This window comes from Cupressus sempervirens, chromosome 6 (assembly GCF_028749045.1).
Source record: "Cupressus sempervirens isolate cs-2001-9-10 chromosome 6, ASM2874904v1, whole genome shotgun sequence".
Classification (NCBI taxonomy): Eukaryota; Viridiplantae; Streptophyta; class Pinopsida; order Cupressales; family Cupressaceae; genus Cupressus; species Cupressus sempervirens.
The window spans coordinates 315,649,113-315,662,551 of NC_143123.1; the positions used below are offsets into that span (position 1 = coordinate 315,649,113).

The 13,439-nt window shown below is 36.0% G+C and overlaps 1 protein-coding gene across 3 annotated transcripts in view; it reads left to right on the forward strand.

The window, feature by feature from the left end:
- The first annotated feature begins 214 nt into the window (after nt 1-214).
- The window catches only part of LOC149552457 (HEAT repeat-containing protein), a 107,229-nt gene continuing 94,004 nt past the window's right edge, over nt 215-13,439 (forward strand). The window contains exons 1-3 of one of the 3 annotated variants that reach the window (XM_089788018.1): nt 215-351; nt 459-669; nt 1,823-1,978. In XM_089788018.1, the coding sequence (XP_089644144.1) occupies nt 471-669; nt 1,823-1,978 (355 nt within the window). In that variant the 5' untranslated portion in view covers nt 215-351; nt 459-470. Of the gene's footprint in view, nt 670-1,822; nt 1,979-13,439 lie in introns of all 3 variants that reach the window. The other 2 variants (XM_089788019.1, XM_089788017.1) reach the window with 2 other exon arrangements.

The window sequence follows — 13,439 nt, forward strand, 5'->3', positions numbered from 1 at the left end:
AAAACTTTACAACTGACTAGTTCCGCTCCTGACTCAGGAGGGTGATTGCATGGGTCCCATAGACTACTTTAGTTTCGTGGACGTCATTAAAATCTATCATATCATATCATTGTTTTATTTAATCAAAAAATTGAATATAATAATCCAATCGACTATTTAGCCATGGGCTAACCCTTGCACCCTTCAAAGATGCAAACTAGTTAATATACTCTTCAAATCAAATCAAGCATAGGGTTTTGATGTATTTTGTACTTAGGTCCGGTGTTTAGGAAACATATCTGCACGCAGGACGATCATATTGTTTATATGCGTTTATATGCGCTACTAGTTGCATCCATTTTGTAGAAATTGGTACATATATTCACACGGTATCAGAGAAACGTTGATCAATTCTTCATATCTTCGAGACAATTGTGAATCTGCATCATCTCTGTTGCGTTTACTTGTATGTTGAGCAGGTGTATGGGATAATGGACGTCGAGAAAGCTTCCCTATGTAATTGTGTGGTGAATTTTCTACTGGAAGAGAATTATTTGCTGACTGCTTTCGAATTGTTGCACGAGCTTTTGGAAGATGGTCGGGAGTCCCATGCGATTAGGCTTAAGGATTTCTTTGCCGATTCAAACAAGTTTCCCCGGGATCACATATCTTCATTGCATAACTTGCGACGTATGTATTACCTATACTCGGGTTATTCTTTGTCTGCTTGAATCTGGTTAAAGGGCTCTTAGGAATGAATTTCCGCATCTGCGTTTCTTCGATCCATGAGTTTTACTTAAGTTTTCAAAATTTTCATAAAGATCAGTAATGGAGGACCTGTTCCTCTGTCGGATCCAAAAAGAAGTTGCATGGAATGTGATTCCTAAAGTCAATTCAGTGATCGATTTGAAAACAGGTTGCTGACACAGCTGCTAATGAGAAATTACGAGTCTCTCGAGGCGTCCAGAACACCAGAAACAACACAAGTACACATTAGCATTATCAGATTTTAACAATCCCTTTATGTAGATCTCTCAGACTTTTCGCAAAAACTGTGTAGCAACTTTTACATCAACATTTCCTATCATTCTTTACAATCCATTGTTATTTAACGATGCTATCCTGATGATGGGTCACCGAGTTTAATCACAAACGTTGACAGAAACAAAACTGCTAAATTTTCTCCAGAAGCTTTGAAAACTAGACACTATTAGTGATAGCCTTAAATCCGTCTTTCATAATACATAGGAACCTAGAGATAACAGATCGATTCGCACAACAGAATAAGCGCATTTGCAAGGGTATTGGTGTTTAACTCCAAACTTACAAGCTCCAAGAAAATTGCTAGAAGCAGAACCTTTAATTTATTTACCAAATACAGAGAAACCGTAAAAGCATGACAATACATCAATAAGAAAACTCTGTAGGGAGTATATTTATTGGCTCAATTGGAAATGGTTTATTGTGGGAATATTCACCTTAAAATGAATCGAAGGGTTCACAATCTCTTATTATATGGAGAATACATGTATCTTGAGTGTACATTATGCTTTAGAATGTGGCTCTTTACCTCTTAGCACGAAAAATGTATAGGAAATTGAATCGTACCGAACTTTTGTTAAATATCACGGGCTAGTCGTTCTGCCAAAGTGTATTGTAGAAAATAATAGTAAACAGTGCTGCTTAACCCCTGCTATCAACAGTTTATACGAAGCTGTAAGAATACAATACGAGATTTGTTTTTGTTGAACGGGTTGGTTGTATTGTTTTTTCTATCGTACAAATTAACTGATGTACTGTGACATGCTTTAGTCAAATTATCTCTTCTTCATATATTTTGCAGTTTTGGATCCGCAAAGCTTGCTTGAGGAGAAGGAAGCAGCATATGAAAAAGCTGCAATTACTCAATATGAACTGCGTTTAGCTCAAGAGGATATTATGAAACTGAAGATGGAGTTGGAGAAAAAGGCAGCAGCTTTGTCCACTGAAGATTTAGACGGTTGGTATTCTTAAACCGAGTCCAGGTTTTAGTTAATAATATGTTATATTAAGCTATGTTTTAACTGTTCTTTACCAATCATTTACATTAAGTAGCTGATCCTTGCAAATACGTATGGACTCAAAAAACATTTATTATTTTTTGGCAAAATTAACAAGTTTTGAGGAGAAACAATATGCTTTTACTATTGCATATGAAGAAAATAACATCGAGAGAGTTCAATAGATAAGATTATCTACCCGGTTCAGCTAATGAGCAAGACTAATCAGCCCACCCATATTACAAAAATCAGTCATAATGACTGTCATGAAAGAGTTTATACATCAGTACTGTAACATAGCATGATAAAAAGAGAATTATTCTTCGCTGCTGGATGAAGAGGTAGTGGAATGCACTGGAGATGGAGCAAACAGATCAGCTGGAACATCTTTATCATAGATATGCTTTTCCAGTTTCCTTCCTCCCTAAGTTTCTGGATACACTGTGCAAGAGGGATATTGAATTAATCAAAATCTTTTACTGATGTATAACCATGAGCATGTCCATGCTTTTCCACCATGCCTCTGCCTTCCTGTAGGAATTGGAGGAAATTTGCCTTCCTTGAGCTTGAAGACCGCTGTTACCTGTAGAGAAACATCACTGTATATGAGTCTCCTCAGAGACTCAGTAAGGTGCCGAGCTTTACCCTGAAATAAGTCATAATTTTTATACTTCCAAATAAATCAGAGCAAACTAGAAGAGAGAGTAGACCAAAAAACATTGTATCGCTGCTGTTAGTGATACAACCAGAAATAACATTTTCTACAGTAAAGTTGCCATCAAGAAATAACCCAAACAAACTCCAGAATTCCCGGGCAAAGAGGCAGTTGGAAAAGACATGATGTACAGTTTCAACTTGTTTACAAACTGAGCAAATATTATAATCACCCCCGGGTTTCTTGAAAGGAAGTTTATGCGAAAGGAATTCCAAAGAAAACAGACTGTCTTGGGTTCAACAGGTCTGGACCAGAGGTTAATAAGCAGTTTCTTCCAGATAGGAGGTTCAAGAGCAAGGCTCCAGACTGAGTAATGTTAAATATTAACAGTGATATTCATACTGGTCTGAGAAGTGCAGACCGCACCTTAATCTTCTCCCCTTATACCGTACATAAGGCATTATATACACTACACTTGACAAATAGATGGGTGGCGATCCTTGGCAGTAAACATGTCATGTACTAACTGTAACTAATTGTTATGTTAGTTAACATTTTTGTTATCACCTTCTTAGGTGCCGATTTCTACAAGTAATGTATGGGCCGACCTAGAGAGGGTCATGTCCCTTTAAGGGACATGCCCTTTGGTCTTGTTGTAAGGGGTGGGTGTTATTGTAGTTTAAGGACACACAAAAACATTGAAGTCTGCTCCTTAGAACATAGTGCCCTATACGAATTACTGCAGAGATAAACAAGTTTCAGAATAACATTTAATATTCTGAAAATTACATTTTACATTCAGAAAGAAAGAAGAAGATCAGAACATCAACAAATAAAAGATATTATCTCAGGTCTGAACCTATAAAATTTGCAGAAACTTTACATGGTAGCAGAGCCCTGGTAGTCGAACCTAGGCTCTGCAAATTAATTAATCAGACTTGATATATATCTAGCATCATTCTCCTATCTTCAATGGCATACACAATTGGACTTGAGGACAGGTTTGATGGAAAAGAACACTTTGATGCTTGGAAACTCAGAATCATGATGATTCTTGAAGAAAATGATATAAAACAATTTGTTGATTCAACATCCAAACAACCTAATGTTGAACCTTATAAAACTATCTGGAGTAAAAGAAATAGAAAAGCCATTTAGATCATATTAGATGGAGTGAAAAATGATATTGTACCTATGCTAACGAAACATCAGACAGCATTTGATATGATGAATGTATTACTAAATGCATATGAGGTCAACAATGGAACTAGAGTTCTCGCATTGAAAAGACAACTAAATCACATATGAATAAAGAAAGGAGAATCGATGAATTCTTACTTCCTAAGGGTTGCCAGTCTAAGAGATGATCTTGCAAGTATAGGAACCATCATTCGTGACACGGAACTAACACGGATAGCTATAGATGGATTACCAGATTCATGGGAAACATCCGCACAAGGAGTAAGTGTTAGAGACAAACTTCTTGACTTCAATAGACTTAAAGGAGATTGCCTTCATGAAGAATCTAGAAAACTTAAGAAAGGAGGAAAATTGAAAACAGAAGATGGAGAACTTCATGTTCTTCATACAAATTCCTATAAAGCAAGAAAAAACATTTCAAGAAGAAAAGGGGTAATCAAAAGAATGACAAACCTAAGAAAGATCTATCCAAAATAAAATGCTTTAGATGTGAAAAGTTTGGACCTACAGATCTAATTGCCCTGAGAATTCTAAACAAGCAGCGAACTGTACAAACATTACTAAGAAAGAAGATAACTATGATCTTGAGAATCGTGTATTGTATTCAACACTATCAAATGAAGTTTCAAGTAAAGCATGGGTGATTGATAGTGGATCATCTCAACATATTACAGGATACAAAGAAGCGCTAGACTTTATATCAGACAAGGTTAATGGCGAAGTCACTGTTGGTGATAATTCAGCACATTCCCTCAAAGGAATTGGAAATTGCACCTTGAAACTAAAGTCAGGTAGTTCTCTTATTCTCAAGGGAGTACTCTATGTACCGGGAATAAAAAGGAATCTAATCTCGGTTATAGCACTTGAAGATGATGGACATAATGTTGCATTCATGGATGGTAAAGTCATAACCTGGGCTAAGAATTCCTCAATTAAGAAAGCAAAATTGATTGGTCAATGAAAAGGGTATTTGTATGAATTAAACTCAGAACTTGGTCGACCTATTCAAGCCTTAATTCATGAAGCTGCGGATATAAATGAAATATGACACAATAGGTTAGGACATTTAAATTTCAAAACTTTATGAACTATGGAGAAGATGTTTATTGTTTTACCTAAACTGAATAAAGATCACTCAAGCATATGCAAAGGATGTGCTCTGGGTAAGAACACCAAAAGTCTATTTCATGATAGCACTAGAAAAACTAACAATGTTTTGGAATTAATCCACTCAAATTTATATGGACCTATGTCTGTTCCTTCTCTTGGAGGATTCTGGTACTATATACTTTTTTTAGAGGACTTTTCTAGGAAAACTTGGATTTAATTCTTAAAATGCAAAGAATCAAAAGAAATTCTAAAGAGATTTAAAGAATTTAAAAACTTAATAGAAAACTTATCAGGACATAAAATTAAAACTCTCAGAACTGATAATGGAAGGGAATACACTTCAGATTTGTTTGAACCATTTTGTAAAGATACAAGAATTAAGAGGGAGTATACCGTTCCTTATAACCCACAACAAAATGGGGTAGCAGAAAGGAAGAATAGAACAATTATAGAAGCTTCTAGAGCTATGATATTTGATCAAAATCTAGAATATTATCTTTGGGCAGAAGCCTCTTGTACTGCTGTCTATATTCAAAACAGAAGCCCTCACTCTTATCTTGGAGATAAAACTCCTGAAGAAGTCTTTACGAGGGTTAAACCCAATATAAGTCATGTTAGGATTTTTGGGTGTCATGTATATATCCATGTTCCATAAGAAAAGAGAACTAAGTTAGAACCCTCTAGGAAGTAAGGTATTTTTGTAGGGTATAGTGAAACATTTAAAGCATATAGGATTTTCATACCTGGACAAAAAAATATTGGACCTAGTAGGGATGTAATTTTTGAAGAAGATCTAGCATTCAAAAGAACCCTAAGTTCTGAAGAACCCTCCCCTTTACCTAGTTCTGAAAGAAATATTGAAACTGAGTCTCAAACGGAGAACATTGAAGAAATTGAAGACGAAATTCAAAACCTTAATCTTGAAGAAACTCAAAATTCAAAGAAAAGACCACTTTGGGCCATTAAAACTGTAGAGGCAGCACAAGACTTTGCTGCACCTTCTAGAACAGTCAGAGAAAACAAAAGACCCAAAAGATTTTCTAGTCATACAACAAACATGAATGATTTGTCTAAATCAGAACCAACCAATATTTCAGATGTTATTAAACATACTGTAGACACCTAAAAATCCTTTAGAAAATAAAGTATTTTTATTTTCTGAAAAAGTCCTGATGACATCATCATTTATTAATTAATTAATTTTTATGCCATTAAATCCCTTTATCTTAATTAAAAATATTTAATTAAAGAATCCCTCCCAAAAATGTTTAAATCTTATTTAAACATTATTTCCTTATTTATTAATTATTTAATTAATAAATTGACCAAAAATCCTTTAGAAAATAAAGTATTTTATTTTCTGAAAAAGTTCTGATGACATCATCATTTATTAATTAATTAATTTATTTTTATGCCATTAAATCCCTTTATCTTAATTAAAAATATTTAATTAAGGAATCCCTCCCAAAAATGTTTAAATCTTATTTAAACATTATTTCTTTATTTATTAATTATTTAATTAAAAAATTGACCAAAAATTCCAAAATAAATAATTAATTTATTTTTTTCCCAAAAGCTGGCCAATTTCCTTAAGACCAATAACCTCTTCCAAAATCTTCTAATCCTTCTTTAATTTCGATTAAAGGCTAATCTCATCATTTCCTACCCCTAATCCCAACTCAAAATATTTAATCAAGATTAAATATTAATCCTCATGTTTATTAAAAATATTTTAATAAATATCTCCTCAACCCAAACCCTTGAAATAAATAAAACTTTATATAATCATAAAATCTTATCCTAGGAAGTTCTAGACTCTTCTAGAAAGTTCATCCTCATCCAAAGCCTAGACTCTTCTAGAAGATGTCTTTAACCCTAATCCTAATCCCCTCCTAACCTTGTCACATTCCCTAAACATGGGTTAAGACTTGCTAACTCAAGCCAAAGTTAACAAATATCTCCTCCTTCACCCACCCTCATTAATTGCAATCCACTTGCCATCCACTTGCCTAGTCCTAAGCCATCTCTAACCCTTCCTCTAATCATTTTTACAACCCTAAGCAAGCCTAAAACCCCCCTAAACCCTCAAATTCGAATTTCATGGTATCTCTCACAAATATCATCAACCACAAAACTTTATAAAGCCCACAAAGTCATAAATGTTCTTACAAAGCACTTATGAAGGGTCTTTATGAAGATTTTATCCCTTGAGCCTCCTTTGTTGACTCATCCTTCCCCTTTCCTTCATCCTCTCACCATGTGACATGTGTCACTCTTTGATTGGTTGTAAGGAAGCACAATCCATGTGCTCTCCTCTCATGCAATCTAAGCCCTCCATGAGCTTTTTCCCATCCTTGCATCTTAGCCCTCAATCCCTCAAGCCTCTTGTCTATAAATTGGATCCTTCCCTTTTGCAAAATAACACAATCCATGAAGTAAAGTCATAATGCCATTTTGAGAAGCCATTTTACATCAAAACCATACACTCACACCCAAATTCCAACTCCATTTGAAGCCCTTTTTGAAGCATAAGCTTGAGCATACATCCTATCTATTTAGACAAAGCCACTCAACAAGAGAGTTTCTTATTGAGAGAGTCCATTAATGGCTCATATTCTCAATTGAGAACTCATCTTAGTCTATCTTGAAGTTTATGAATTTTGTTTAGTTTGTAGAAGCTTTATTTAAATTTGGTTTCTATTAGCATACTAACATTGCTCATATACACATACAACTTGGAAAGAAGTTATGATAGAAGAATATCAATCTATTATGAAGAATGATGTTTGAGAAATTGTTCCAAGACCTGAAGGAAAATCTGTTGTTTCTTCCAAGTGGATATTTAAAATAAAGCATGCTGCTGACGGTAGCGTTGAAAAATATAAAGCTAGATTTGTAGCTAGGGATTCTCTTAGAAAGAAGGAATTGATTATGAAGAAACCTTTGCTCCTATTGCCAGATACACCTCTGTAAGAGTAGTCCTAGCTATCGTAGCATTGAAGGGATGGAAAGTACATCAAATGGATGTAAAAACAACATTCCTGAATGGAAAGATTACAAAAGAAGTATATTTGGAGCAACCTGAAGGATTTAAAACTCATGATCCTAACGTTTTTGTTTGCAGGCTCAAGAAAGCTCTTGATGGGCTTAAACAGGCTCCAAGGGCTTGGTATGAAAGAATTGATAAGTATCTCACCGGCTTAGGATTCTCCAAAAATGAAGCCGATCTAAATCTACATTAGAAAAGGGATAAAAATGATATGGTAATTCTGATACTGTATGTTGATGATTTACTAATAATAGGAGATGATCATCTCATAGATCAATGCAAGAAAGATCTAATTTGAGATTTCGAGATGAAAGACTTGGGACTCCTTCATTACTTCCTAGGACTGGAAGTACGATAGAATTCTGACAGCATTATACTTAATCAAGGGAAGTACACATTAGATATTTTGAAGAGATTTGGAATGTGGAATTGCAAGTCTATGTCTTCTCTAACGGAGACTAATCTACATAAACTTAAAGAAGCAGCAGCAGAATCACTGTCCATAGATTCTACTCTCTACAGATAGATGATTGAGTCCCTGATGTACTTGGTAAATACATGACCTGATATTTGCTATGCTGTTAATGCCTTTAAGTCAATTTATGTGTGAGCCAAATGAGATGCACCTAGTTGCAGTCAAACACATTATGAGATACTTACAAGGCACTCTTGATCTTGGGCTCAAATATGAGAAAGTTAACTTAGATTTACATGGATTCACTGACTCAGTTTGGGGTGGAAGTGTTAAAGACAAAAAAAAGTACTTCAGGATGCTATTTCAGTATAGGATCAACAATGATATCTTGTATATGCAGAAAACTGTCTTTAGTAGCACAAAGTTTCACAAAAGCCGAATACATTGCAGTAATGATGGCCTCTCGGGAAGCAGCTTGGCTTAGAAAGTTACTTGTGGGATTATTTGGGCAAGCCATGAATCCTAGATCATTCATTGTGATAATCAGAGTTCCATCAAGCTTTTGGTGAATCCAGTTTTGCATGATAGGTCCAAGCATATTGAAATTCCTTACTATTATGTAAGAGATATGGTAGACAAGAATACTGTAAAATTAGAACACATTTGCATTGCAGATCAGACAACAAATATTCTCACCAAGCCTCTCTCTAGAGTGAAGATAGATCACTCTAGGAAAAGACTTGGTATGGTTGAATTATAATTCATTTGTATTCTTTAAATTATTAATAAAATAATTTTACTGTCAGGCTATTGACTGTTATGAGCTCCGCCATTTGTATTCGTTATTTAAGAGGTGACGATCTCTAAAGTAATGAAAACTTGTATAAAAGGCATTATGAGAGATGACGATTTCTCAGATAATGTGTTGAACAATAGAGAACTACTGTTAAATCTAGGTGAGTTCAAGATCATTTGTGACATAAGCATTTCCATGCCTATGAATCACAACTTGGATAAAGGAAGAATTTATTCTTCAGATTTATCCTATGTTCTGGTAGATCTTAACTCAAGAGCAAGTTGTGATATAGGATTGGCTAGTTCCTATGCATCACAACCTGGACAAATGAAGAATTTAATCGTTCTTTGGATTTTATCCTATGTGTATTGCATTACATGCAATATTGATATCACTAGTATAAGTGGTAAGTCATATCACAAGATGGTTATATTACTCAGTATCTTGTGTTCCATGATACCATTTGCTTAGAAGATTCAAATAGATATAGAGTATCAATCTATGCTTATTCATCATAATTGATGATGCTAGATATGTTATCTCTTAGTATGATTATCAAGTACAGAGGGAGTGTTAAATATTAACAGTGATATTCATACTGGTCTAAGAAGTGTAGACCGCACCTTAATCTTCTCCCCTTATACCATACATTAGGCATTATATACACTGCACTTGATAAATAGATGGGCGGTGATCCTTGGCAGTAAACATGCTATGTAATAAGTATAACTAATTGTTATGTTAGTTAACATTTTTGTTATCTCCTTCTTAGGCGCCGATTTCTACGAGTAATGTATGGGCCGACCTAGAGAGGGTCATGTCCCTTTAAGAGACATGCCCTTTGGTCTTGGTATAAAGGGTGGGTGTTGTTGTAGTTTAAGGACACACAAAATCATTGAAGTCTGCTCCTTAGAACATAGTGCCCTATATGAATTTCTGCTGAGATAAACAAGTTTCAGAATAACATTTAATGTTCTGAAAATTACATTCTACATTCGAAAAGAAAGAAGAAGATCAGAAGATCAACAAATAAAAGATATTAACTCAGATCTGAACCTATAAAATTTGCAGAAACTTTACAAGTTAAGGTGGTCAAGAATAATAGGGCTGGAGATGAGGGCAGAATAAACAAGTTTAGATTTGACCAAGTGCATGGGAGAGGAGTCAGGCCAGCACAATGGAAAAGATCAGGAGCCATGAGAACAACACTGATGCTTAACATCTTGACTATCTAGGGCCCCCTTAATCAAACAACAAGTCTTCCAGTGAGAGGTAGGCAAGTTATATTTATCTCTTAACACTGACCACTGAATGAGAGTACCATCATGTAGTATATCCTTGAAAATTTTCACAGCAGCTTTTCTTTGCTGAACAACCTTGCCCAAAGGCAAGTGGTTTACCATTACTCTTCAAATTCCACCAGATAGAGCCTTGACCACACCAGATATTACCTTTCTCAGTTCTCAAGATATCACCAAATAGGGGTCTTACACTTACCTAGCTTTTCCACAACGACTTGAACACAGTGGAGCTTCCCACCAAAGTGCTAATATTAAGGGAGAGGATGTCCCTCATGTCCAGGCCAGTCCATAATTTAGCTCGCGAAGGGTATCCGTAATTTAGGTTGTTCCTTATTAAGATTTTTCAGGGTTCACTACCCAGAACTGCTTTGGGCAATCCATTTAACAGCTAATGCAATCCCTTGAGTTAAGGTCTTTCAACCCTAAGTCCCCAATTTCTTTGCCCTTGGCACACTAGTCCCATCTCACCGCATGGAGTTTCTTAGCACCTTTGCCATCAGACCACAAGAAATCCCTGATGGAATTCTGAATGAAGCCAAATTGACCAACATCAAACAACTATGCAGAGTAGAAATACACAGTATATGAGGACAGGATTTTCTGACAAATCTGAATACTTCCTGCCATGGTTAGGTAAGAGGAGTTCCATTTGTTAAGCTTGGAACTGATCTTGTCTTTAATCCACAGCCACATGTCGTTAATAATAGGGCTAACAACAATTGGAATCCCAAGATACCTGACTACATGATTGGGCCCCCCCACCCAATACCATATTTACAGCACCAAGTAGGAAGTAATGTCTCCCAATCTAGCATAATAGACTTAGAGATAGATATTTTACTTCCTGAGGCAGAGTAGAAGAGGTCAAGCTTAATCATTAAGTGGTTCATATTCTCCTCTTCTAGCACAAAGAGGATTGCCGTATCATTGACAAACTGAACATTGGAAATCTCCTCATTGTTTGGAAGCTTAGGTCCTCTTACTCTAGGAGAGAGAAGGTTATCTCTCTTAGTAGATAATGCAATGAGTCTGCAACAATCACAAACAAGGTACGGGCCAGAGGGCAACCTTACCTTATGGATCTAGATAGCTCAAAGGGATTAGATTTGTCCCCATTTACTTCAATTGTAGCTCTGGCATCTTTCATCAAAATAGAGACCATGTGGCAGAATGTAGGAGGGAACCCCAGTGTTTGCAACATCATATGGATGAATCCCCACTTCACCCTGTCATAGGCTTTTTCATAATAAATAAGAAGCATGTAATCAAATTCTCCAAGATGAATCTTCCCTTGACAAATCCTGTCTGTATAGGGTTTATGATCATCGGGAGGATGTTTTCTATCCTAGAAGCCAGGATTTTTGCAAGAATCTTGAATGTCACATTTAGAAGTGTGATAAGCCTCCAATTCTTGATGAAAGTTTTGTCCCTCCTTTGGGGATCAACTTGATTAGCCCTTTATTAATCTCATGGCCCAAAGATCCCTTATCCAATGCAAAATCATACAGAGCCTTGAGCTCAGAGCATATCCACTTTAAGTTGATTTTGTAGAATTCGACTGGCAGCCCATCTGGTCCTGGAGCCTTTTCTTTGCTCATATTCTGGATGAAGTTTCTAATTTCATCCAGAGTTATAGGGGTATCTAAAATAATAGAATCTGCATGCGAAACTTTTTTTGGAATAATAAACAAGATTTTACCCGTCTTCTTTTATTTTACCCCTATCATCTTCTGATTGAAACAAATGCTTGTAGAAGTGGGAAAAAGTATTAAGGATATCTTCAGGTGAGGAAATCACGTTCCCATTCTCACATGAGTAGTCAATCTTATCTTTTGCTTCTATACCTTTAAGGGTATGAAAAAAGAACTTAGATACTTTATCACCCAATTTCAATCAATTCACTCTTGATCTATGTCTAGCTCCGCAGATCTTCCTGGATTGGAGTTTCCTAAGATTTTGTTTCGCCCTTGACACTGTATCAACTGCATCACAGTTGAGGGGGGCTCTGTACATTAGCTTCTGCTTCTTGGAGAGAGTTGATAAGTGCGTGCAAGTTCATGAGCCCTAGCATCTTTAACTTTTTTTTGGCTTATTGTTCTGAGTAGGATCTGCCAAGATTTCACATTTTGATTCCTTCTGCTAACTGGGTCTTTGTAGTGACAAACAGAGGAGTTATACCAGTGGATTATATTGACATCAGTTAATATATCATGGTCATCCAGCAAGGAAACATTAAGGGGAAAGATCTGGAATGCTTGACTGAAGGTTTCTGGAGGCCAATCCAGAAAGTATTAGAGGAGATAGGGTGATGATCAGATAGGGAAAAGGGCATAATTCTGACTGGATTATCATCCAAAGGCTTGAGACTGCTAAACACATCTCTGTTGAAATAAACCCAGTCTAATTTGCAATAAATTCTTTTTTCATCTTTTTGATAGTTGGACTAGTTGAACCATATGCCCTTGGACCGAGCCTTCATATCTGCTAGGGGGTCTATGAGATTAAGCTTCCCCAATAATCTGTTCCAAAAGAACTCTTCATTGCTTCTCCATTAAAATTTTAGGACCACTGACTTTATCTTGTGATATTAAAGTTTCCTGCAAGAATCCAAGGAATGCTAGGTAGGGAGGATAACCACTGCCAAAGTTTAATCCTATCATAAGGCTCATTAGAAGCATAAATTGAGCAAATACCAAATTCAAAATCACCTAACTTGAGGACACCCAAGTGGCTCTGTTACATGGAGGGCATCCCCATTGATTGACTGACTTTTCCATCTAGAACCCACCAGAATAGACGTACCTCCTTTTCCTTTTTGGTGCTTAGTAGAAAAGGCAAAAGATCTGGAATGCTTGAGATCCAGCAAGGAAACATTAAGGGCAGAAGATCTGGAAT